Source organism: Camelina sativa, chromosome 5 (assembly GCF_030686135.1).
Source record: "Camelina sativa cultivar CO46 ecotype springtype chromosome 5, ASM3068613v1".
Lineage (NCBI taxonomy): Eukaryota > Viridiplantae > Streptophyta > Magnoliopsida > Brassicales > Brassicaceae > Camelina > Camelina sativa.
In genome coordinates this window covers 35,721,051-35,745,767 of record NC_141884.1, presented here as the reverse complement: position 1 = coordinate 35,745,767, position 24,717 = coordinate 35,721,051, and the positions used below count along the sequence as shown (strand labels likewise).

General features: G+C 34.7%; 5 protein-coding genes and 1 pseudogene across 9 annotated transcripts; 4 read left to right on the top strand and 2 right to left on the bottom strand.

The window, feature by feature from the left end:
• Positions 1–14: 14 nt before the first annotated feature.
• On the bottom strand, positions 15–1,841 carry LOC104787839 (heat stress transcription factor A-8-like; annotated as a pseudogene). The gene is made up of 2 exons (XR_015557757.1): positions 1,446–1,841; positions 15–1,088 (listed from the first exon to the last, which is right to left on the bottom strand). The product of XR_015557757.1 is annotated as a heat stress transcription factor A-8-like (transcript).
• A 7,068-nt stretch (positions 1,842–8,909) lies between these two features.
• Positions 8,910–10,591, top strand: LOC104787838 (tapetum-specific methyltransferase 1). The gene is made up of 5 exons (XM_010513487.2): positions 8,910–9,222; positions 9,348–9,433; positions 9,523–9,667; positions 9,786–9,920; positions 10,208–10,591. Exons 1-5 carry the CDS (start codon positions 9,169–9,171, stop codon positions 10,490–10,492), a joined length of 705 nt encoding a protein of 234 aa, XP_010511789.1. The 5' UTR covers positions 8,910–9,168; the 3' UTR covers positions 10,493–10,591.
• Positions 10,592–10,702: 111 nt separating this feature from the next.
• Positions 10,703–12,855, top strand: LOC104787837 (CDP-diacylglycerol--inositol 3-phosphatidyltransferase 1-like). The gene is made up of 11 exons (XM_010513486.3): positions 10,703–10,862; positions 11,042–11,152; positions 11,254–11,338; positions 11,427–11,476; positions 11,702–11,741; positions 11,832–11,876; positions 11,986–12,051; positions 12,134–12,248; positions 12,337–12,393; positions 12,474–12,572; positions 12,668–12,855. The coding sequence occupies exons 2-11, from the start codon at positions 11,086–11,088 to the stop codon at positions 12,725–12,727; spliced, it is 684 nt and encodes a 227-aa protein (XP_010511788.1). The 5' UTR covers positions 10,703–10,862; positions 11,042–11,085; the 3' UTR covers positions 12,728–12,855.
• A 101-nt stretch (positions 12,856–12,956) lies between these two features.
• On the top strand, positions 12,957–15,715 carry LOC104787836 (glycerate dehydrogenase HPR, peroxisomal). Its single transcript, XM_010513485.3, has 13 exons — positions 12,957–13,342; positions 13,431–13,514; positions 13,613–13,753; positions 13,898–14,019; positions 14,113–14,194; positions 14,282–14,354; positions 14,436–14,527; positions 14,606–14,680; positions 14,772–14,879; positions 14,969–15,046; positions 15,130–15,174; positions 15,265–15,379; positions 15,538–15,715. The coding sequence occupies exons 1-13, from the start codon at positions 13,220–13,222 to the stop codon at positions 15,558–15,560; spliced, it is 1,161 nt and encodes a 386-aa protein (XP_010511787.1). The 5' UTR covers positions 12,957–13,219; the 3' UTR covers positions 15,561–15,715.
• Positions 15,716–17,449: 1,734 nt separating this feature from the next.
• LOC104787834 (alpha,alpha-trehalose-phosphate synthase [UDP-forming] 6) lies at positions 17,450–21,080 on the top strand. Of its 4 annotated transcripts, none has more exons than XM_087451126.1 (4): positions 17,634–18,099; positions 18,187–20,202; positions 20,279–20,552; positions 20,646–21,080. In XM_087451126.1, exons 2-4 carry the CDS (start codon positions 18,242–18,244, stop codon positions 20,931–20,933), a joined length of 2,523 nt encoding a protein of 840 aa, XP_087307252.1. In that variant the 5' UTR covers positions 17,634–18,099; positions 18,187–18,241; the 3' UTR covers positions 20,934–21,080. The 4 variants fall into 4 exon arrangements, 2 of the variants coding, with proteins under 2 accessions (XP_087307251.1, XP_087307252.1); XR_015557755.1 differs by having other exon boundaries at positions 17,949–18,099; positions 20,289–20,552; XM_087451125.1 differs by having other exon boundaries at positions 17,450–20,202.
• LOC104787835 (uncharacterized) lies at positions 21,016–22,535 on the bottom strand. Its single transcript, XM_010513484.3, has 5 exons — positions 22,398–22,535; positions 22,173–22,300; positions 21,905–22,086; positions 21,711–21,818; positions 21,016–21,624 (listed from the first exon to the last, which is right to left on the bottom strand). The coding sequence occupies exons 2-5, from the start codon at positions 22,294–22,296 to the stop codon at positions 21,073–21,075; spliced, it is 966 nt and encodes a 321-aa protein (XP_010511786.1). The 5' UTR covers positions 22,297–22,300; positions 22,398–22,535; the 3' UTR covers positions 21,016–21,072.
• Between the last annotated feature and the right edge of the window lie 2,182 nt (positions 22,536–24,717).

Sequence of the window (24,717 nt, the reverse complement as noted above, 5' to 3'; positions counted from 1 at the left end):
TCAATTATAAAATGTTACTTGTAAAGTCGTCTATTCATATATTTATTTGCCAAAAAAAAATAAGTCTCAACCATGTTTGTTTGTAGCAAGACGCCTTAAGCCTATAAGCATCTTTGAGCCTACTTCAAAAAGTTACATAACAAAAGGTTGAGGCTGATATGTTCAAAATCCAGCTCCTGGTTCATTGCAGCAATGCAGGTGGAGGAGCTATTCATTAGAAGCAAGTAAGCTCATTTGCTCAGTCATAATATCAAGATTCCTAGACCTTTCAGGAGTAAGCTGTCCATATTCAAAGTCATCTGATTTCTCCATCTCTTCTGATATCAACTCCAGCAGACGGCTCTTGTCTGATTCCATCTCCTCCAATGTATCGTCATCTTTCCCTTTCTTCAAACTGTTCTCCTGCTGCTTCTTTGTCTTCTTCTTTGAAGGGCTCAGCAACAAAAGCTTTTCCCATGCTCCATCATCGTATAGATCAGGTATGATCAATGGCACGTGGTTTTCATCTAGGCAGAACTTCATCATATCTGCGTTTCTCAAGAAATCATTCAGGTCTTTCGAGCTTGACTTCGATGTTCCGTTGTCTGATGGTGGCTGGTATGTAATTAAAGGAAGACCAGTTGAGTTTGAGTCTCCTTCATCAGTCACTTCTTCTACAATCGTTGCACCTTCCCCTGCCTTTCGCCACTGTTTTTCTCCTTTGGCTGAAGCAACTGGACTAATAGACTCGGATTCTTCATAACCATAACCAAAAACGAAAGCATCTCTTGCTGACTCTCTTCCATGCCTTGAACTCTGTCTTTTAAGTTTAACATCTTAGTATCTGTCATCTCCTGGTACTGCCTAACTTTGATCAACTCTTGCGCCAACACCTGCTTATCGCCTTTCAAAATATCAACTTCCTTCCACAATCCACTCTTCTCAGGCTTTCCCTGACCATCATCTGTTGTACTTTTGCTCTCCTGTTTGATATGTTCATTACTTTGAACATTCTTCCTCCTGATAACATTCTTCAGTAAATCCTTTTGACCTTTCACAAACCCGTCATTTGCAAACTCCCAACGATCTGCATCAACTTTTTTAAAACCCTGAAAAAACAAAAACCCAAGAATCAGTCTCCAATGAGCTAATCTCTTTACCCTAGTTCAACCAAATTGGACTACAAAGAGTCTTCAGACTCGTACTAGAACAAAAACATCTTTCATCATGCTTCTTATACCCAATTCATCATTTCATCATCTAACCACTAGATTGACACTCTCTACAAATCAGATTGCTCTACCAAAACCTATCCACATGTTACAGAAGCAGAGGATTAAACAAAAAAAAAAAAAAAACCGAAACTTTGCTTAACACAACATCAAGTAATCATCACATCAGACTTGAAAAGAGCCCAATTGTGAAAAAAGATTGAAGAGTGAGAGGAGGAGAAGAAAGAGACTAACATAGATGTTGAGTTGACGGATAAAGCTAGAGAAATTGCTGTGTTTAAAGTACTTAGGCAAGAGTTGAACAGAGAAGACGGTCGTGTCCAAGATAACAAAACTGTTATCAGCACTTGTACTCCACGAGATTATAGAATCAGTAGAAGAATCATCAACCATCTCGTAACATTTTCTCAAGAACGGCGCAACTGAAGAAGACCCACCACCGCCACCGCCACCGTCGTCTGCCGCCGCCGATTTCACCATAATCTCAAGAGAAATCTCCAAACTTTAGATGAAATCTTGAATTTTGAATTCTGAAATTGAATCTGTTTTGTCGGGGAGAAAAAGGGATAAAGGAAGAGACTTTGGAATATGGGTACAGTAGGGGAAGACGATTGAAACTTGTGCGCTGGGCAAGGGATCGTCGTTTCACATCAGAAAGGAAATTTCAAAGAAAGAGAGAAAGAAGAAGAAGTCACAGTTTTTAGATATTTGTTTTTAAATCCAATAATCCAATAACATTTTAGTCTTTGGCCCTATCAAATATTTTTATTAAATATCCAAAATAAAACAAATATTTTTTAACAAATTATTTACACTTTTACATGGAAATAAAAATGTTTATAAACCAGTAAAAAATGTTAATTTGGTAGAAACATCAAAACAAATCCCAACTACTTGATGTCTAGTCATATATAAATTAGGATTAAATCTTGATGTTAATATTTCGTTTTCATCATTTAGGGACTGTAATCTTTTGTGGAAAAAATAACACTCTCCCAACTAGACATGCTAATAAAAAAAAAAGCTTTAAATTATATTTATAAAAATCAGAAAAATTAGCAAGAAATATCATTTGTTTTCTAAAGAAAAAAATAAAACTAAATAAATCTAGATTATTATATGTTAAAAATCAGAAAATTAGCAAGAAATATCATTTGTTTTTTTAAGAAAAAAATAAAAATAAATTAATCTAGATTATTATATGTTAAGATTTTTTTAATATGTTAAGATTTTTTTAACCTGATACAGTATGCTCGTTTTCCAATTAGGCTTCGGAAATAGGTAATGTTGGTCTGATTCGGTTTCAAAATTCATAAGAGAATATAGCTAAAAATAATTGAATTCGAACTTTGGTTTGGTTTGGTTCGGTTTAGAAGTCATGATTTTTGGTTCGGTTCATGTAAAAACTATGGTTCCAAACTTAAACCAAACCACATTTAGTTTGGTTTGTTAGATTTAACTTCTATTTTCAATATATTTTGCCATATTTCAGTATATTCGGTAAACTTTGGATCGGTTTAAAATTTGGTCTGGACTAAAAGTTAGAAATTCTGAAAGATGAAAAAAATGATAAACAGATTGTGTTATTAGGATTCAAATCTGTAAAATGCATATTGATCTCATTAAATATCATACTTAATGAATTTGGAATTTTATTTAATTAATATTTATATACTTAATTACTTCTTGCTACTACTAGTACTTAACTACTTACTGATTAGCTGAAAAAAAAAACTACTTACTGATTATTTTTTAGAAAGTTAAATCTCTCCCATACCGATTCACATACCTAGTCAACAAAAATTAAACTGCATATTATTCACCTAGTTGCATCACTCCGCAACATCTTCTAGCACTTTTTTTTTTTTTTGGTGTAATGTTAAAATTTTATACCAAACAAAAAAAGGATTTACATTGTACAATGGAATCCCAAAAAACAAATACCTAGCTCCTTACAGAGAGAGCAATGGAACATTTACTTTAGAAATAAGAGCTGTGCCACATTAAAGTGGCCTTACGATACAACCAAAATAATAGCCTAAGAGAGAGATTCCTGAAGCTTGATCCTCGGACGAGAAGGAAATGAGTCGATTACGCATCGTGCGATCAATGAGAGATTTAGTAGCGAAATCAACTAAACTGAATTTCTTATTCATGGTTGGATAGTCGTCGATATATAAGATCCAAAGATAAACTTTTTAGAGTGTTATATCACCAAAAATGATGTGTCAGACTTTCATACACACTTGTTAAGTATATATCTTAAACATGCTAACATCATCGGTTCAAGTTAACAAATAAAAAAGAAACTGAATGATTGGAAGTAAAATGCTCAGTTAAGAGTTGCAAGCTAATTATAGATAACGAAAGTGGCTTCACTATCACACTTTCAGATAAAACGTTGTGCTCGTAGTTTTCTTTGTCACGTATAAAATTCTAATACCATAAAAGTTCATGACGATAAAATGTAGAGACTCACTCAACAAACAAATATCCCTAAAATGATAAGGACGAATCTTTTTTTATCTATTTTGGACCAATTTTCAAAGTACCATTATGGGTGTTATAATTAAGAAAAACCAAACCCGTTACCGATATCTAAAAAATATTTTGTATCGATTTCACATTATAATCCGAGCGAATCTCTTAGGGGGTGTTATTGGATTGTGGTTTTTAAAGGAGTTTGATGTATTTAAGAATCAGGTGTTATTTAATTGGGTATTTTTAAAAATCCATTAAAATCTAGTGTTATTCAATATCTACTGGATTTTGTGTGATTTTGGATTTCAACGTACTTTGCTTCTAAAATATGAACAAACACAATACCACACTTTTCTCAATCATTTCATTTTCTTCTCCTCTCTTAAGATGGATCTCTAGCCTTTGACATATTATTGTTTGATTTCTTTTCTCAATCCTTTTATATAATCACACTTATTCATCAGATATGTATTATTTTTGAGAATTTTTTTTTGTGTTCTTTAACTTTTTTTTCTGGGTTCATGATCTATAACTTTTTTTTTTTGGTTTATGATATAATCACACTTTTTTTTTCTGGGTTCAATCTCTGTTTCTTCCTCCTCAAACCCTTTATATATAATCACACTTATTCATCAGATCTGTGTTTTTTGTATTCTTTAATTTTTTTTTTCTGGGTTCATGACATCTAGGTTCTTTAATTACACCAAAAATCTGGATTGAAAACAAATATAGTTTAATTCAAGTTTTCTATGACATGTGTAAAAGTCTGGGTGTTATTAATTTAATATAATTTTGGTGTATAACACAGTTTATGGATATATATATATTTTTTTTTCTAACAATAACTTTTTAAAAAATCCATAACAATCACCAAAAATACATTATCGATGACTTTCAAATCCACCTTATATGCATTATAAAGTTCACACAAATGCATTAGACTTTTAAATCCACTAATGTCCTGGATTAATTAAAATCTATTAAAATCCTCAATCCAATAACACCCCCTTAGTTTGCTTTGGAATAGGGCTGCGATTTTTTTTTTTTTTTTTTTTTTGTGAGAGGGCCTTCTCCTGCTAGTAAGCTATTCTAAAGCCAGATATATTTTGCCGCAAGAATGAGAGATTTTGATGTCTGCACCCAAATGCATGAATAGTGATATGTCCCTTAAAGTTCATCCGTATATTAATTAAATAACATATCAAATTCATTAAGTATATGATATTTTGAATGAGATCAATATACATTTTACATATTTGAATTCTAATAACAACGACAAGAAATGATTGTAAGATGATCAACATATGTCATCACAGAATATATAATTTAGAAAACACAATCTACTGCTGCGTTATGTCCGATATAAATATTGAGTATGATACAGCATTAATCGATTAAGAAAATAATAATAATAATATGATATTATAGATGACAGTTTAAATTAAAAAAAAAAAAAAAGAACACAAGATTATACTATATCATATTTTATTGGCGTGCAAGCATATATCATAAAGTTAGAAACACCGGACTATATAATCAAATATAAGTATACTATAGCAGGATTATATTATATTGGCATGTAGAGAAAACAAATTTATGAATGTTAAGAGAAGAAATAAATGATATTTATACCAAAATTGTTTATATAAAAATTACACGTGGCATTGATCTGATTTGAGGCGGTGAACAGGAGGTGCATAGGTGGCTGACATTTATTTTAAAAAGGTTATATACAAATAAAAATTTCTAAATAAAATTCATAATGTATGAAATAAGAGAAATAATGAAAAAATAATGCCGTATGGACATTATGAATTTTAATGCATTATAAATACAAAACTTGAAAGAATAATGAACTTTAAAAAAAAAATTGAATATGTGATGTATATTAATATAGTTCTACATGTTTTATTTTTTTTAAGATTTTAATTCACGTAATAATATGAGAAAACTAAGAAAAAAGAAAAAATGAGCCTATAGAAATGAAATTTTGGTTAATTAATGATAATTCACATAATTATTACTTATAAAATCATGACATATTAAGAATAATATTTTTGGATATTTTTGGATTTCCAACATTTTTGTGGATGTTAATTTATTTGTTTACTAATTATTATTTTTTGTTAAATTTAAAATACTAACTAACATACATATTATCTCATATGATGCTCATATTATTTTTGTTATTAAAATTTTAACTCTAATCCATGAAGAAGTGAATTAAAATACAGTTTTACGATGAAATAGATAGTTAAATGTGATTACCAAACTAAATGTTTAATGATGAAATTTATTTTAGATTAAAAAATTATCAAATACTAATGTGTATCATTTTTAAAAAATTATTTAAAAGTATTAGCAATTTTTTATGTTTGATTTTATAAATTTCAAAACATGTATATTTGTAATGCATACGTGGAAACATAAAATAATTTGAAATAAATAATAATTTATAGGAATGAAATCTTCAATTATTTCATGAGAATGCATGTATATCTTTAAATATGTTTTATTTTATAAATTTTACTCTTTAAAATTAATTATGACATTAGGTCAATTTAATACTTATGAGATAACAATATATCAAATATATTTTAAATAATGTTGATTCAGTTTTTGCTAATTATATTTTTTAATTTTTTATTATCAATTCTAACTAAGATATAGATTTGCTATGATGTATTAATTGTGTTTCATATAAACTATTTAGTTTTAAGCATTAAGATGAAATGTGCAAAACTTAAAATATGGTCTATTATAACGGTATAGATATTTAAATTGTACTCTTTATGTCCCATTTTATAAGAGGTTTTGGGTAATATTACAAAAATTAAGAAACAATATAAAATTTTATTCTTTATAAAATTTCAACCAATAAGAAAATATACCAAAAAATTCAAATATACAATCTAAAAACATATATACTACTAACATTTTATTTCTTTTCAGAAGAAATTTTATATTTTTTAGTTCCGTTATTTATGCGGATTAGATATATATATATATATATATATATATATATATATATATATATTATATGGAAGGAAAAATAAAAAAGCAGAAAATTAACCAAATCGAATCGAGTAAGAGCCCAGTGCGGTTTGCAATATTAGGCCCAATAGAAGTCGCACGACGAGCCTCTAGTACAACTAATTTGACTAGAAAGCCAATATATACTGACCAAGTGTACATGCGTTCGTACTTATAACAAAGACATCTGACATCTCTAACATTTCGCACAACCACGACACTGAGACATCATGGCCAATGAAATACCTGCCAACAGGATTCTCAAGAGCGAAAAGCAGGCTAAAAGTTTCACGTTCAAATTATAAGTTTTGTTGATAATGACTAATGAGTAACATTTGGTTTTGTCTAGTAATTAATATGTATGTTTCGTTTGGTCGTGATCCTTAAAGTACATCATGGGAACATCAGCGCGTATCCAAGAGAGCATGTATTGCTCACGGAACTTCGAAAAAGCTACCGTCCAAAAAAATATGGTAATTTTTTTTTTTGTTAAAGGGTATTCTATTAAAAATATATGTCCAATGGGCTATTTCTGAATATAAGCCTATACAAAATTCTCTAAGGGTCCGATCCGTTACAGTAAACCGAACTAAACCAATGAAAATACAAAACTGACTGGGATTACAAATCGAACCAAACCGAAACTGAAAACCCTAATCTACAAACGTAGAACACGTTTGTAGCTGCCGTCCAACAAAGCTGCGGATGCTTACCGGATCAGGACCTCTGGTAAGCCTGGACGACGGTAGCCGAACGGAGATGGTGATCCAAGATCTGTTGTCCATCCCGCCACCGTAGAGCCGCGTTTAGGAGGAGGAAGAGAATCGAGCTCGTCGTCGTCGAAGAAAGTTCTTGCTCGGTCGTGAAGGAGAAGACAGTAGGGAGTAGATAAGAGACCTTCGACGGTGGCTTAGCCTCGCCGGATCGGAGTCTACCTCCCCTATCGAGACCGATCCGGCGAAACCTCCAGAATCTTCGACCCCAGGTCTAACTGTCTTCCTCCGCCGTTCCTCGCCGTGAATCTCCTTCTTCCACTCTGCATCGCTATTTTGCCGATAGAGTTCTTACCGGTGAAATCGCGCAGATGCTTCTCCCTTCCACTGCCCCCTTGATCTTGTTTTCATGGTGTCGCCGAGAAGATGCGGGGTCACGGATGAAGCGCCATAAGCCGTAGGGTCCTCATTGTCACCGGAATTGACGGAGGATCCGCCGTCGGTGCAAGTGGTTGTGATCAGAAGAAAAAGTTTTTGGGAGAGAAAAAATCGACGCGAGTGAGTATCACGCGCACGACTTTTCTCTCAAATAGTATATTGCAAGTGTTTTTTATTTGATTCCTAAAAATATGGTAATTTAATTTGTAAGTTTTAATCTATAACGATTTTTTTTTCCTTTTAATAATAGTTTGAGATTTGGAATAAACAAAATCATGTCAATATATGTAGTTTGTATGTTTTGTTAAAATCGTTAATAGTTGTTGTATTTTTATAAAATTTTACGTTTTTAATTAAAGCACTCTTGAGCTCGGTGTGTTTTCACCGGTTACTCACTTCTTACCACAGTACTTGCTTTGCCTGATGATGACCGTGTTATATAATGTTTCTTGCTATTAATTTTTTGTTGTATTTCATATTTATTTGTTTTTAGAAATAAAAATAGAAAATTATGTAAATGGATACTCTTTTGGATGTAGATGGCTGCAGTATAATAGACATTGATCACAAAGAAGCTTATTACGAAGTGGGACTAGAGTTTATCAACAAGGCATGGTTCCGATGGTCTTAAGGCCTTAGACCGAGTCAACGACGTACATGAAATGTTGTGCTATTATCTTTGAGTACTAAAGCTTATTTCACTTATTTTGATAGGTCATAACTCATAAATTGGAAAAAGCAGAAACAAGAAATTGATTTTCCATTTGCCAATGCTTCCATGAGAGGCTTTTGAAATTGGTGAAGGTAGGAAAGAAGGACCACTGCGTTCGACAAGACCTTGTGGTTTGGTTTTGTGGCTGAGGATGAAGAAGGAGTTCTGGATCCAGAGCATATGAGAGAATATAGAGTGGTTCTTATAGGGTCAATTATAAGAAATAGATGAATACACGTACTAAAACTAAAAACGAAATCAAATAAAATAAATAAAACATAGAAAAATGTATATAAATGAGGTAACAAACTTTTTTTGGTTCTGTTTGTTCAGCTTTTTGGGGTAACATGTAATATGTGTGTGTTTGCCTTTAGAAAACAAACACATGCATATGCACACTACACTAGCTTCTTTCATTCCATTTTTTCTGCCAAAATTACATATCCACCCAAATCATATGACATAAGTGTCCTTTTTTCAGTTAATTCATCAGCCAATTTTGAAGCTACTATTTAAAGCCAACGTAGACACATGTGCTAACACTCAATAAAGGGATTCTTTCGAGCAAGAAGAGAAAGAGATGGATGGTCGATTACCTGACAAAGGGATTCTCAAGAGCGACGCTCTCAAAGAGGTTTTTGTTTTGCTAGTCTCCTATCAATTAAGAAATATAAGAACCAGTGACCACTATAGATTTGTAAATAAATGTGCTTGCTAGCTTATACGACTGCATGATGTGTGTTACATATGATAACGCAGTATATCATGGAAACGACGGCATATCCAAGAGAGCACGAATTGCTCAAGGAACTTCGAGAAGCTACAATCCAAAGATATGGCAATTTGTAAGTTTGAATCTATTGGACTATATTGTAAACCAGTAATTAAGATATGTATGATTTGTAGAATTATATATTTTATAAAATTAACGCAGAAGCGAGATGGGGGTTCCGGTTGATGAGAGTCTATTTCTATCGATGCTTGTAAAGATCATCAACGCGAAAAACACTATCGAAATCGGTGTGTTCACGGGTTACTCGCTTTTCACCGTAGCTCTTGCTTTACCTGAAGACGGCCGTGTAAATGATTCTTCTTCTTGCATGCTAATCACACACAAAAAAACCTTACAATTATTCATGTTAGGGTTTAATTATTCTCGTGTGTGGTTAACAATTTTTTTGTTGTTGTTGTATGCAGATTACTGCGATAGACATTGACCAAGCAGGTTACAATTTGGGACTAAAGTATATGAAAAAAGCAGGTGTTGATCACAAGATCAATTTCATTCAATCTGATGCTGTTAGAGGCTTAGACCAATTATTATTGAACGGGGTACGTCGTAAATTAGTTCATATATATATATATATATATATATATATCTTAATTACTAGTCTCAATCCATTGGATTATGTACATAAATTAATTTATATTTTTAAAACCAAAGAAATATTCAATTTTGTATATATGAAAAAAGCATTTTTCTATCATTGTTTGAAAAGTATTTAATAAAGTTATTACTTAAAAAATTGAACAAAGAATAATTGTTATTCGGTCCATAATTTTTAAGAAACCGTATTAACCTAATCAATATTTTGTTTTGGGCTAATGGTACGGTGAAGGAGAAACAAGAGTATGACTTTGCATTTGTGGATGCTGACAAGACGAACTACGTTCACTTCCTTGAGAAGCTGCTTAAGTTAGTGAAGGTTGGAGGAATCATCGCGTTCGACAACACCTTGTGGTTCGGTACTCTAATTCAGAAGGAAGAAGAAGTTCCAGGCCATATGAGGGCTTATAGAGAAGCACTTCTAGAGTTCAACAAGATTTTAGCTCAAGACCCTCGAGTCGAAATCGCTCAAATATCTATCGGAGATGGTCTCACACTATGCAGACGCCTTATATGATGAAGACACATGTTTACAATAAAAACTGTTATATGCTACAATAATGAGTTTGTAATGATAAATTACCTAATAACAAAAACTTCTCTTTCAATTTGCAAAGAAGGTTTGGAATATGATTTTTTATTATGTTGCGGCAAAATATTGACAATGATAAAACTTTGAGGGTTTAATTGGTAAATTAAGATAAACATTGACATTTCTAAATCAGAAATCTCAATACTTAGTTTTTTTTTTGAATGTTCAAAAGCTGCCAGATTGAGAATATTTCGTTGAAACTTCATAATAGCGGCGAATCTGATTCGATTTTGGGTTCTAAAGCTCTCGACATCTCTCACTTGTAGATCCTCACATCGCTTAACCCATTTCACAAGTGAGATTTTGTTCTCTTTCCTCTTCGATTTCGTTTGTTTTCTACTGAATTTGGATTTCAGGGGGTTTACGAGAATCGAATGAAGTTGTGTTTTTACAGAGATGGGTTCGTGTCTATATGCATTTACCAATGATGGGTTTTGAGAAAAGTGTTTTCTTTTTTTTTGGCTATGTGTGTAGGTGGATCTTGAGAAATCGATTTTGCAAGTTCTTAAAGCTTTGTGATGGCTAAAAAGGAGAGACCTAGACCTCAAAAGTTGTCTGTTTACCTTTATATACCTAATATTGTTGGTGGGTCATTGATATATATATCTTAACTCAGCTTTTTTGTTTTACTTAGCATTAAAGATTTTGTTGTTGTGATGATTTTTTTTTTGTATTGATTGCTTCAGGGTACATGCGAGTTCTCTTGAACTGTGTTGCTTTTGCTGTGTGTTTCTCCAACAAGACACTTTTCTCTGTCCTTTATTTCTTCAGGTCCTGCAACTTTCCATTTAAGATTTATCTATCATGTTTTGGGTAATGGCTTTAACAGTCATTTTCTGATCAATGTGGCTTTCTCTAGCTTTTGTTGTGATGCTGTGGATGGCTGGGTTGCTCGTAGATTCAACCAAGGTTCAGTTTCTTCTCTCTTGTTTTATAAATTCACATTTTCATTGCGTATGATTAGTTAAAAGATCCTATGATCAAGATTAGGATAGTATGTTGCTAGTGTCTAGTTCCAATGTAATAGGCTTTTTTTTTGCTTTGTGGTTCTATAATCTAAGACATGCATCACATGCCATTACTAGAATATGTAAGAAGCTAGAACTTGACTCGCTTCTGTTCTTTCTTCCTCAGTTTCAACATTTGGAGCTGTTCTTGACATGGTCACAGATAGGTGAATCTTCTTCGACATGTATGAAAGGATCAACCTATTTATCTGTTTCATAAGTTCTAACATTTTGTTTGTGGTCATTTTGGGTTATAGAGTTAGCACGGCCTGTCTACTCGTGATTCTCTCTCAAATCTACAGGTGAGGATATGTCTATGTACTACGGTATCTCTTTTCTGTAGCATCTCTGGAGTTTGGTTTAGAATGGTTTCTTCCTTATCTAATGCATTTTTCTTTCTCTTGTAAATAGGCCTAGCTTGGTCTTCCTTTCATTGCTGGCTTTAGATATTGCTAGTCACTGGCTGCAGATGTACAGGTATGCTAATTAACACTTTCTTATTGCACCGTGAATAACTTCTTTAAAATCTCCAGTTTCTAACCCATTACACAACTCGCAGTACGTTTCTAGCAGGGAAGAGCAGCCATAAGGATGTGAAAGACAGCACAAGCTGGCTTTTTAGACTCTACTACGGAAACCGGATATTTATGTGTTATTGCTGTGTTTCTTGCGAGGTGATTGAATCAGTCTCTTTATTTCCATGTTAATCCTTTAAAACGATGTCATCCTTCTTATACGGCAAATCTTCTTCAAATTGTGCAGGTTCTGTATATCATCCTTCTTCTCATTGCAAAGAACCAATCCGAAAATCTCCTGAATGTTAGCTTCTCTTCTTCTTTCATTTACTTAGCTCTCAGTCTTACTGCTGCTCAATTACTAAAAGATGGCTTTCACTGCAGGTCGTAGTTTCCACATTTACTCAGATTTCACCACTCTCTTTTCTCCTGGCTTTGACATTGTTTGGTTGGTCGATGAAGCAAACCGTCAATGTCATTCAGGTAAAAGCTAATAATACCTTTGCCAAATCTGCCACTAATCCCCCTTTACTAGAAGCTGTTTTGGTTGGTTCTAATTCGATTTTGACTTGTGGCAGATGAAAACGGCTGCAGACGTTTGTGTACTGTATGACATAGAGAAGCAGCAGAAGCCTTGATCTTCCCTTTTTTTCTGAACCTGCAACTCTTCTTTTTTTTTTTTTTAACTGTGTGTTTTGTTTTCACTGTGGATGTAGATAATTGTTTTTAATGGAGATGAAGAATATTAATTTGCCTTTTGACATAATCTTGTTTTGTACATATAATCTTGATTACTATTTTATTCAGTTTATGATGCAGAGTTGAGTCAGATACGGATACGGACACGTCAGCATTATCTCGTTCTGAAACGTAAGGTCGAGACTCAGATAATACAAACGAATCAGTTCTTTGTCTGTCACTCATCATCAACATATGAACCACACCAAAAACAAAACAAAAAACGTAGATAATAATCATCCAAAATCGACCGTTGGATCTTGATTTCGATTTCGAACCACATAAATCCTACTGACTGAGCTAAAGAACTGAACTTTTTTTAAAAGGCAGGACCTCCTCTGTTTTCCAAATTCTCACCACAGAAACAACTGAAGCTTTCCCTTTTCTCTGCCATGGCGAAACCAATGTCCATCGAAGTGTACAACCCGAATGGGAAGTACAGAGTCGTCAGCACAAAACCGATGCCTGGTACTCGCTGGATCAATCTCTTGGTAGACCAAGGTTGTCGTGTTGAGGTATGATTCTTTCTTGTTTCTAAGCATTAAGAATATTACAGTTTTTGATGAATTCATATTAAAGTTCTGTTATTTTTTTGAATAACAGATATGTCATTTGAAGAAGACGATCTTGTCTGTTGAAGATATCATTGATCTGATTGGAGACAAGTGTGATGGAGTCATCGGTCAGGTAATGATATGATGAAAAAAAGAGAAATATGACTGTGTCTTCTATACCAATCCATATGGAAGGGAAGTAAAAATGGGTTACGTTTTGGTTTGTTATAGTTGACGGAAGATTGGGGAGAGACTCTGTTTTCAGCTCTGAGCAAAGCTGGAGGGAAAGCTTTCAGTAACATGGCCGTTGGTTACAACAACGTCGATGTTGAAGCTGCCAATAAGTATGGAATTGCCGTCGGTAACACTCCGGTAATAATATCGAGAACTATCCTAAAATACAACAAAAAAACAAGTTTTAGTTCCATATTTAGGTTTAGGAAATGGTTACTAGATCATTTTGACAAGACAAAACATAAAGATGTTGATGAGTGTTGTTTGTTTGAGTTTGGATAGGGAGTGTTGACCGAGACAACAGCCGAACTAGCTGCTTCTCTATCCTTGGCTGCTGCAAGAAGAATTGTTGAAGCTGATGAGTTCATGAGAGGTGGCTTGTACGAGGGATGGCTTCCTCATCTGTAAGATCACTGCACACTTTTTTAAATCAGGAAGCCTGTTTTAGTTACGTCTTTGGAGCTTATCTGTAAATCTGGTTGTTTAATTTTTGGTAGGTTTGTGGGTAACTTACTTAAAGGACAGACTGTGGGAGTTATTGGAGCTGGACGTATTGGATCTGCTTATGCTAGAATGATGGTATGCCTCTTGGAACATGGCATTTGTAAATTTGATCATACACAAGAGCTTCTTCCTTTTGTTGACCTCTTTGAATTCAAAATACAGGTTGAAGGGTTCAAGATGAACTTGATCTACTTTGATCTTTACCAATCCACTCGTCTTGAGAAATTTGTGACAGGTATCTACAGTATCTAACAATACTCTACTCTCTTTTCGTCTTTCTTCATGTTGAAGTTCATGAGATAATGGTCTTTGGCAGCTTATGGACAATTCTTGAAAGCAAACGGGGAACAACCTGTTACATGGAAACGAGCTTCGTCCATGGAGGAGGTGCTGCGCGAGGCTGATCTGGTAAATGGAATCCGCAGAGACACAAACTGTTAGTGTAATATCTTAACTAAAAACTGAACTAGTTGTGATCTGAAACAGATAAGTCTTCATCCGGTGCTTGACAAAACCACTTACCACCTTGTCAACAAGGAGAGGCTTGCCATGATGAAAAAGGTGTGATTTCGCTTTAGCTATTTTATTTTGATCCCTTCGTATTGATGGTGTCAAGTTGATCTTGTTGTGATGGAATATATAAATGCTTTAGGAAGCAATCCTTGTGAACTGCAGTAGAGGTCCCGTGATCGATGAAGCAGCTCTGGTTGATCATCTCAAAGAGAACCCAATGTTCCGAGTTGGTCTTGATGTGTTTGAGGTACTGTCATATATGCTATGATCAACCCAAAACATAAGAGTTTATCTCTGGGGGCTTAAGAAGTAATTGGTAAATATCACATGTTTCAGGAAGAGCCATTCATGAAACCAGGGCTTGCTGATATGAAAAACGCCATTGTAGTTCCTCACATTGCTTCTGCTTCAAAGGTAACAAACTGAAACGTTTCTTTTTGTCTAAATTTAGATTATTAACAAAACTGACTTGATTCTTTTTCTGATGACGATGACAGTGGACTCGTGAAGGAATGGCTACACTTGCAGCTCTCAATGTCCTCGTATGCATTCTTAATTCAAACACCCTCTTTGTTTTATAAGATTCAAAATGACTAACTTCTGACCATCTATTTCTGAAAATGTTTTAACAGGGAAGGGTCAAAGGGTACCCGATTTGGAGTGACCCGAACCGAGTAGACCCATTCTTGAACGAAAATGCTTCACCACCTAATGCAAGTCCAAGCATCGTCAACTCAAAGGCCTTAGGTACTACACTCAAGACTCATGCCTCCATTTGCAGTTTAACAAAAGATTCAAACATAAACACAAACAAACAAACCATTTTCTATTCCACTTATACCAATTTGTTCCAATTGTTTATTAAAATTACTCTCATGTATATATATATCTTTGGGATTTTTCAGGATTGCCTGTTTCGAAGCTATGAGTTGAGTATGAAGAAGGGGACTTTTGGAAGAATCCTTTTAGTGAATATATGATGGTGTCAAGTTGTGTTTATGTGTAATGTATATGCAACAACCATGTTGGATCATATATAAATCACTCTTTTAAAGTGTTATATTGCTGAAGACTTTTTATTAACTTCCTTGATTCCATAAATTTGCTAAGAGTACATGTTAAGTAAACAAATAATGGTAAATGTGAGTCAAATTCAAATATTCTATTAGTGGTAGTTATAATAAATTAATAATAGTAAACTTTAATATAGCAGTGAAAATCTACAAAGGCTTTTGATATGGTTTAACCTAAGGCATTTTAATTTTAGTCGCTTTGCCATATCTACAAGTACATAATCTTATGAAAGATCTATTGACTTTGAACACATAATTTGCTGAAAAATTTAGTCTAATGTGATGATTTGAGTTGACAATGCTTCCCCCAGATTTATAAATCAATCTTATAATCATGATTGATTTTTAGATATACATATAACATATCTGATGCATCGCAAATTTCTATCTTTCTTTTATTTTGTCTTTCTAATATTTTTTTAAATGGATTTTTCCTTTATTATTGTTAATTCTATATAGTTTTAAGTAAGATTTGTTTCTATATAGAATTGAGTTATTATCTCTAATTGACTACTTAAACAAGCATTTGTTGTTAAAGGTCCATGAATTACTCTTATCGTTTGGTATATATATATATATATGAGTCATCAAATTTGCAAAGAAAGACACGTGTCTAAACGATTATGTACAAAATTATCACAATAGGTTAAATTTTCAGCAAATTATGTGTTCAAACCAATAGATGTGTCATATGATCATGTACTCGTAGATATGACAAACCGCTCCGCACCATATAGCGTAGATATAAACAATCTTCATTTGAGATGAAATTTTTTGTATATTTTGTGGATTTTGGATTTGGTTCACTTTTAATATAATATTTTAAATATATTTATCATTAAAGGTAAATGACATATTTTGTTTTGTTCAATTTAAATCGAAAGTTAGTTTGTCAAATGATATTGTTGACAACTTAACTATTTCAAACTCAAAGTCAAACTCAAAACATGTTATAAAATTACTTTACGGGTTTCTGACGCTTTAGTTAACGCCGGCGATGAAAGTTTTGACTTCTTGAATTTGGTAATAATTACAAAATATTTGATAAACAGTAATATATTTGAAAACTGAGATTGATTTTTTTGTATTAAATTTTTTTCTCCTAACAAAAATTATATATGTCTTTACTCAAATCCTAGTAATTTTAGTAACATGAAAAAATAATAATAAGTAAAATTCATTTCGTTAGCTTCAATCACATTGATTCGTAAAATTTATTAATTAAATTAAGAACAAAATATTAAATTGTTTAAAAGTAATTTTCATGTTCAATAATACCAAATTCAAGAAGAAGAAAAATTATATCAAAAAGCCGTATCAAACAAAAATTCATTGAATTTGAATACGGCTTTTTGTCGGGAACTTTAATTCATTGATTTATAAAAGGAGGACAACATTATCTGAGCCCAATTACACAAAAAAGCCCAATAAATGGAATACAGCTTTTCTTTTCAAAACTCAAACGCTGCAACGATCCTTTAGTTTCAGTACACCAGTTTAGTTCTGTGACCAACAGATAGAAACTTCAGTTTGGTCTTAAATGATTAACAATTTCGACTCTGTCTTATGTTGAGAAAAAAAAAAAACAACACTGAGATCTCGCCACGTAGAAGGCTAAAAGCAAACGTACACCACGTGGTAATGTGTCTGTGAGACCAAAACCCCATGTGACAGCCTTGCTTATGGGTTCCACTTTGGTCTCTTCTCTAAGCCACTAACGGATAAGATCAACCAAATTTTTCTTGTTGTTAGCAAACTTTACGTGCTCTTCTCTTCTCCACCCTTTGATACACTCTCTTATACTATCATAAACATCGGACGACTCAAATGTTTTGGGTATTTTAATTTGTTGGAACGATCTCACTCACATACAATATTTTTGTAATGATTATAAATTTCTGTTCATAACTCTCCAAAAGTCCACTCATACCAAACCTCGCCGAACTAATTTTCCATAATAAAAGTATACATCACTCTTAACACTAAAAGAGTAAAGAAAGAGTATTTTCATTATATTTCCAATCTCACACGCAAAAAGCCTTGAAAACGAAAATATATCCGTCTGAAGAAAAAGTGCTTTTTTCTACTTTGTTTTTAATTTCCAATCACCCAAAAAGCCGCATATAAGCATTTTCTCCATCAACAAACACAGTCAAAACTCTCTTTTTGTCTTCTCAAATTTTAAACCTCACATTCAGACAAATGAAGCTGTAATATTCTTGAATATATTCCCTTTTTCTCCTGTAACAATAATAATCGGTGAAGAAGGCTTAGTCTGTTTTCATCATGTTTCAATCAAAAAGCCTTTATTGCTTTTTTCTCTTTTTAACCTTTCCATTACGAGAGAGCTCTCTCTAGCTTCATTCAATTTGTCTGAAACCAAAATCCAAAAGGGTATTCAACACTTTCTTTTAAAAAAATTCTCTCTCTTTTTTTTTTTCTGTTGTTCTCAGTTTCTTGATCTCAAGAAATGGTTTCCAGATCGTATTCGAATCTGTTGGAGCTAGCTTCAGGAGACTCACCAACGTTTGGACGCATGAACCGACAGATCCCACGAATCATGGCCGTAGCAGGAATCATGTCAAACATCGATAATGAGACTAAAGAAACTGATCTGTCTCCTAAAGATCGTATCATCATCGTGGCTAATGAATTACCAATACGAGCTCAGAGAAGGGTGGATGGTAATGGTAGTAGTAGTAGTAGTACTAGTAGTATTTGTTGTAGCAAAGGTTGGAACTTTTCTTGGGATAAGAATTCACTTCTTCTCCAATTGAAAGATGGGTTAGGTGATGGAGCTATTGAGGTTATCTATGTGGGTTGTTTGAAAGAAGAGATTCATCCTAATGAGCAAGAAGAAGTTTATCAAGTTCTTCTCGAGAGTTTCAAGTGTGTGCCGACGTTTTTACCTTTGGATTTGTATACTAGATACTACCATGGGTTCTGTAAGCAGCAGCTTTGGCCTTTGTTTCATTACATGTTGCCACTTTCTCCTGATCTTGGAGGTAGGTTTGATAGGACTTTGTGGCAAGCTTATGTCTCCGTGAACAAGATTTTTGCTGACAGGATTATGGAGGTGATAAATCCTGAGGATGATTTTGTGTGGGTACATGATTACCATTTGATGGTCTTGCCTACATTCTTGAGGAAGAGGTTTAACAGGGTCAAGCTTGGTTTCTTCCTCCATAGTCCGTTTCCATCCTCTGAGATTTACAAAACTTTGCCTATTCGTGAGGAGCTGCTTCGAGCTTTGCTTAACTCGGATTTGATAGGGTTCCATACTTTTGACTACGCGAGGCATTTCTTGTCTTGTTGTAGTCGAATGCTCGGTCTTACTTATGAGTCAAAGAGAGGATACATTGGACTTGAGTATTACGGTAGAACTGTGAGTATAAAAATTCTGCCTGTGGGAATTCATATGGGTCAGCTTCAGTCGGTTCTGAGCCTACCCGAGACTGAAAGGAAAGTTGAGGAGCTCATTGAGCGGTATGGTCGAATGGGCAGGACAATGCTGCTCGGTGTGGATGACATGGACATTTTCAAAGGGATAACGTTAAAGCTCTTGGCAATGGAGCAGCTACTTATCCAACATCCTGAATGGCAAGGGAAGGTTGTGTTGGTGCAAATAGCTAACCCGGCGAGAGGGAAAGGGAAAGATGTACAAGAGATGCAAGCTGAGACGTATTCAACTGTTAAGCGGATTAATGAGACCTTTGGTAGACCCGGGTATGATCCTATAGTGTTGATCGATGCACCGTTGAAGTTTTATGAAAGGGTTGCTTATTATGTAGTTGCTGAGTGTTGTTTGGTGACAGCGGTTAGGGATGGTATGAATCTTATACCTTACGAATACATAGTTTCCCGTCAAGGAAATGAGAAGCTAGACAAAATTCTAAAGCTGGAGCCGAACAATCATAACCACAAGAAAAGCATGTTGGTGGTTTCTGAGTTCATTGGTTGCTCGCCATCGTTAAGCGGAGCCATTCGTGTTAATCCCTGGAATGTTGATGCAGTGGCTGATGCAATGGATAGTGCACTTGAAGTGGCTGAACCTGAGAAGCAGCTAAGACATGAGAAGCATTACAAGTATGTGAGCACACATGATGTTGGCTATTGGGCTCGTAGCTTCCTCCAAGATCTTGAGAGGAGTTGTGGTGAGCATGGACGAAGGAGGTGTTGGGGAATTGGTTTTGGTCTTAGCTTTAGAGTTGTGGCACTAGACCAAAGCTTCAGGAAGCTGTCAATGGAACACATAGTATCAGCTTATAAGAGGACAAAGACACGGGCTATTCTTTTGGACTATGATGATACTTTAATGCCACAGGGCTCTATCGATAAAAGACCATCATCAAAGTCAATCGACATATTGAACACCTTGTGTAGGGACAAGGGCAATTTGGTGTTCATTGTTAGTGCTAAAAGCCGAGATACATTGTCGGACTGGTTCAGTCCTTGTGAGAAGCTTGGAATTGCTGCTGAGCATGGCTATTTTCTGAGGTAATCAACTGAAACTTCTTATTTCCATGCATTACCCTTAATCTTATAACTCATAATATATCTGACGACTACACAGGCTGAGAAAGGCAGAAGAATGGGAGAACTGTGTGGCAGCAGCAGATTGTTCATGGAAGCAAATTGCAGAACCTGTGATGGAACTCTACACCGAGACAACTGATGGATCAACAATCGAAGACAAAGAGACCGCTCTTGTCTGGAGCTATGAGGACGCTGACCCTGATTTCGGCTCATGTCAAGCTAAGGAACTTCTAGATCATCTTGAAAGTGTCCTTGCCAATGAACCTGTTACAGTCAAGCGAGGGCAGAACTACGTTGAGGTCAAGCCGCAGGTTTGTGTCACCATTGAGACCCTCAGAATACCTTGCCATTTGTTTCAGCTTGTACCGTCATGACTCTTCTTTGTTCTTCTTGTTGTAATGTAGGGCGTGAGCAAAGGACTTATAGCAAGAAGAATGCTTTCGATGATGCAAGAAAGAGGAACACTTCCTGAGTTCGTTTTATGTATTGGAGATGACCGGTCTGATGAAGACATGTTTGAGGTGATATGCAGTTCCACTGAAGGCCCTTCGATTGCCCCAAGAGCAGAGGTTTTTGCTTGTACTGTCGGACAAAAGCCTAGCAAGGCCAAGTATTACCTGGATGACACAAGTGAAATTGTCAGGTTAATGCACGGTTTAGCTTCTGTTACAGACCAGATCACTCCTGTTTAATAATCGCAGAGAACGTATCAGTGACTAGAAATTTTCTCGTCTGTATATTTACCACGGAAAATTGTAACAAAGAGGAGATAACTGAGTGCAAATGTAATTTTCCTTTGTTGACAATCTTAGAATATTTATAAACAAGGCTTTATCCTACATAGCGTTCAGGTTCCCTCGATTTCTTGTTGCTAACCTCTGACATTAGTCTAAGAAACGAAACTAGTTTCTTCCTTGCTTTAGCAACTTCATCTTGCGATTGGAGATACTCAGCTGAAGGACGGGTAACAGCACAGAGAGAACAGTAAAAGTTTCCAGCATCATCGTAAGCAGGTGGCGTTTTCAAACATTTCTCATGAACCATAACCTCGCAGCCATCTTTAGAACAAAACAACAGCATCCCACTTTCTTTGCATTGTATGCATCTGTATATTTTCTCCGCAGGACTTGACAAATGACCATCGCTTTCGTTTTGAAATCCCTCGTTTCTTCTTTCGAGCAACATATAGGATCTACTAATCTCATCAGCCCTATCTCCAAGGTCTCGACAAAATGATTGTTCGCCTTCTGTTCTCCCCATAAGATTTGGTTCAGCCATTGGAGGAGTAACTCGTTCAGTCTCTTTGCTACCACTTCTCAGAGTCTCTTCCTCATTACAAGACAACACTTCAGTATCCTTCTCACAAGATGATGGTTCAAGCATCTGATCAAAACAAATGTACAAACATAAGAAAAACCTTCTAGTAGTAGCTCAATCAGAAATAGAACTTTTAAGCAAAGATAAAATACCAGTTCCAAAGTGCATTTAGGTAGACAAAGAAGCTTGCTTTTGATAAAGGGAAGAAGATTCCACTTGGATAGTCCTGGTGCACCTGGTTTCAGTTCTGATAAAGGTATCTAGAAAACCGAAGAACCAAAACAATCTAAGTAATATATGACCATATCAAAGAAACCACAAAGAAAAGGGAATTAGTTGTAAATACCTCATCCAAGATACATTGAAGAACATATTCACAGCTCAGAGACGAATCAAACTCGACCTTTGGGTCAGCATCAGCAGAAACAACATCAGAATTATACAAAGAAGCCAAGCATCTGAAAGCTACCATCTCATTGGTGTGTTCACCCAAATCATCTGGAAGCTTAGGACCCATTTCAAACACATCTGCAATCAAACGTTTTTCTAATCTGAGAAATTGGGATTTCTAAATCAATGAAACTGAGACTGATGCAAAATTTAAATTACCATACCATGCAACATCCAAAGCTCAGATTTGAATTTGGCAAAGTACTCGATGATCCAAATCCAGTTATCAATTTCTGAGTTCCCAGTCACTAAGCGATCACATAAACTATCTGATTTCGCAGTCTCCATCGTTCTGTTGACGGCGACCCAACATTGATTCGATTAGATTAGATTTTTTCAAATCATTTCTAAATTTTCAAGAAATTTGAAACACATAATAATAATAATACCTCTGTTCAACGGAGAATCTGACTAGAGGAGACGACGAGTAAGTTTGGTCGAGGAGAAACTAGACCGCGAAATTGCAGGATTTAAGAGGCACAGTGAGAATTTTCACCATTGTTAAGGTTTTAGAGGAAGATGAAAGTAAAAAGAAAGAAGAGGAAGATGAGAATTTTCTTATCGAAAAGCCCAGGCCCAAGTAAGCCCAGACAAGTACCTTATGTAAAACTGATTATTCCAAAAAAAAAAAAAAATGGATTATTCAAAATTCTTAAATATTAATAGAGAAAATACAAAAAAAAAAAAAAAACTTAAAAGAGTATGTGGAAGATAATTTTTGTCAAAAATGTTGTAGAGATAGATGAATAACTAACTGGAGTCTTTTTTTTTTTCCACAACTAACTGGAGTCTTCTATAACCATTTTTTTTTACTGTATTATGGTGATATAGTTTATTATCAAAAGATATAGTTAATCAATAATTCCTTAGCTTTTAACAGTCAATCAGATCGTTGAAAATGGGAGAATTCACTCATCCCATTCATAGAAATGTAATAAAAATTTGAGCAAGAAAAGTGAAAAAAAAAAAAATCATTAACTTATGAAACCAAATGTTTAGTGTTTTCTATAATTACTTTTCCGAAAACTATGATTGCTTTCTTTTTTGCTATTTTCATCATTCAATTTTCCACTATTTGCTTTTTAGCTAGTATTTATATGAATATATGAAAGAATCAAGAAAGCCACATTGATAGAGGAGATATAAAAAGAGAAAACTAAGAAATGTGTCATGTAGAGTAAAAATACTTGTCAAATGTGCTATAACCGCTTCAGCCTTTCGAAATGTGCCATACCGATGACATTCTCTCCCCATCAAATTACTCTATTGTCTTTTCTATCATCCGTACTTAATATTCAAATTCAAAAAAAAAAAAAAAAAAATTTACTGTAACCCAAAAAAGAGAAACTCAAACGTCTTCGACTTCTTCTTCTTCCCTGTTTTCTCTTTCTCGCATCTCTCTGTCATAAGCTCGAATCATTCGTCGACTGGTTTGTATTTTACGCTGCGCTATCGGCCAGTAATCTTCCCCCATTACCGCAAAAAACGCCGATGAATTTCTCGACACTGTTGGCCGCCGTCGGAGGGTAATTTTCCTGATTTCTCTCCTCTTAATTCGATAATTCTTTCTTCAAATTAACTTACGTATCCCATTCAATTCTCTGTCAGTGTTCCTAAAAGTGGCACAAATCCCTCTGATTCCGTCAACCAGAAAACCCGACGGGCTCATCCGACTGCCGGAACGTCACGGTTAGTTTGCCTTAAACTTATTTAAATATTTGTGGACGACATCACTGTGCACTCCCTAGTGGACCAGATCACCAGATCTCTAAACATCGATAGTGTCGCCTTGTGGACCAGATCTCAAATGTTTTTTATGTTTCTCGTCTACAAATTTTTTGTCTACTATAATAGACACAATTTTCCCCTTCTTTCCCTACCCTTACACCATTTATGTCTACCGTATGTGTCTAGTTTAAACCTAGTAGACAATATCAGGTTTTCAAAAATTGTCTATTCAAAAATTGTCTACGGAATCAGGTTTACAAAAATTGTCCATCGGAAATTGTCGACCATGTAATTTGTCCATTCCGTTCTTTTTTTAAAAATGTCCACTTTTTTGGTGTCTACTGTAGAACCGACAGTTGTTATCATTTCGTCTATTCAGATAATATTTCGTGAAAGTGATTATATTGTTGTCTACCATTCCATATAATAATGTCCACCGTCAAATATTCTTATCTTACAGGAACCTCAGCCCCGAACCCACAGTCTTAGGGGCTAATGCGCAACTGCTGCCTCCTAGGCTATTTGCGACCGATCGTTATCCTCAGAAAGGACGTATCAACTCTTACTCGAAACCCGAGTATCTCCTCGACATTGTTGAAGTCATTGATGGGACAAAAGAGTTTGAGTGGCTTAAGTCTTCACCAATTGGTTACATTTCGTTATTTCGTATTCTCTCTAAACTTTTCCAGCCTAATGATTTTTTTTATCTAAACTCAGCTTCAAGTTCAAAGCATACTAGAAACCACAGACGTTAACTTAGCCCATCAAGATTACTCATGGGGTGATGAGGTTGACGATATTCGAGTGGAATACATTTTGGAATAGCTTCAAGATGGTCACGTTTTCAAGAAATAGGAATGGCATGGTGGTTATGCAGAGTTACCTATTATAACCTGTAGCTTGGTCTCAAAACCCAAGAAAACAGTACACGCCCCCAAAGAAAGAGGTAAAAGGAAGAGGCACAACAACGTTGCAAACCCG

Excerpts from the sequence above, each read along its gene's own strand:
- LOC104787838 (XM_010513487.2), top strand. The coding sequence starts at position 9,169 with ATGGATGGTCGATTACCTGACAAAGGGATTCTCAAGAGCGACGCTCTC. Across the intron at positions 9,223-9,347 it reads AGAGCGACGCTCTCAAAGAG|TATATCATGGAAACGACGGC; the intron begins GTTTTTGTTTTG and ends ATGATAACGCAG. Across the intron at positions 9,434-9,522 it reads ATCCAAAGATATGGCAATTT|AAGCGAGATGGGGGTTCCGG; the intron begins GTAAGTTTGAAT and ends AAATTAACGCAG.
- LOC104787837 (XM_010513486.3), top strand. The coding sequence starts at position 11,086 with ATGGCTAAAAAGGAGAGACCTAGACCTCAAAAGTTGTCTGTTTACCTT. Across the intron at positions 11,742-11,831 it reads CTTGACATGGTCACAGATAG|AGTTAGCACGGCCTGTCTAC; the intron begins GTGAATCTTCTT and ends TTTGGGTTATAG. Across the intron at positions 12,052-12,133 it reads CACTGGCTGCAGATGTACAG|TACGTTTCTAGCAGGGAAGA; the intron begins GTATGCTAATTA and ends CACAACTCGCAG.
- LOC104787836 (XM_010513485.3), top strand. The coding sequence starts at position 13,220 with ATGGCGAAACCAATGTCCATCGAAGTGTACAACCCGAATGGGAAGTAC. Across the intron at positions 13,343-13,430 it reads ACCAAGGTTGTCGTGTTGAG|ATATGTCATTTGAAGAAGAC; the intron begins GTATGATTCTTT and ends TTTGAATAACAG. Across the intron at positions 14,195-14,281 it reads CTGCTTATGCTAGAATGATG|GTTGAAGGGTTCAAGATGAA; the intron begins GTATGCCTCTTG and ends TTCAAAATACAG.
- LOC104787834 (XM_087451125.1), top strand. The coding sequence starts at position 18,176 with ATGGTTTCCAGATCGTATTCGAATCTGTTGGAGCTAGCTTCAGGAGAC. Across the intron at positions 20,203-20,278 it reads GAGCATGGCTATTTTCTGAG|GCTGAGAAAGGCAGAAGAAT; the intron begins GTAATCAACTGA and ends ACGACTACACAG. Across the intron at positions 20,553-20,645 it reads ACGTTGAGGTCAAGCCGCAG|GGCGTGAGCAAAGGACTTAT; the intron begins GTTTGTGTCACC and ends GTTGTAATGTAG.
- LOC104787835 (XM_010513484.3), bottom strand. The coding sequence starts at position 22,296 with ATGGAGACTGCGAAATCAGATAGTTTATGTGATCGCTTAGTGACTGGG. Across the intron at positions 21,819-21,904 it reads TTCAATGTATCTTGGATGAG|ATACCTTTATCAGAACTGAA; the intron begins GTATTTACAACT and ends TCGGTTTTCTAG. Across the intron at positions 21,625-21,710 it reads CTAAATGCACTTTGGAACTG|ATGCTTGAACCATCATCTTG; the intron begins GTATTTTATCTT and ends TGTTTTGATCAG.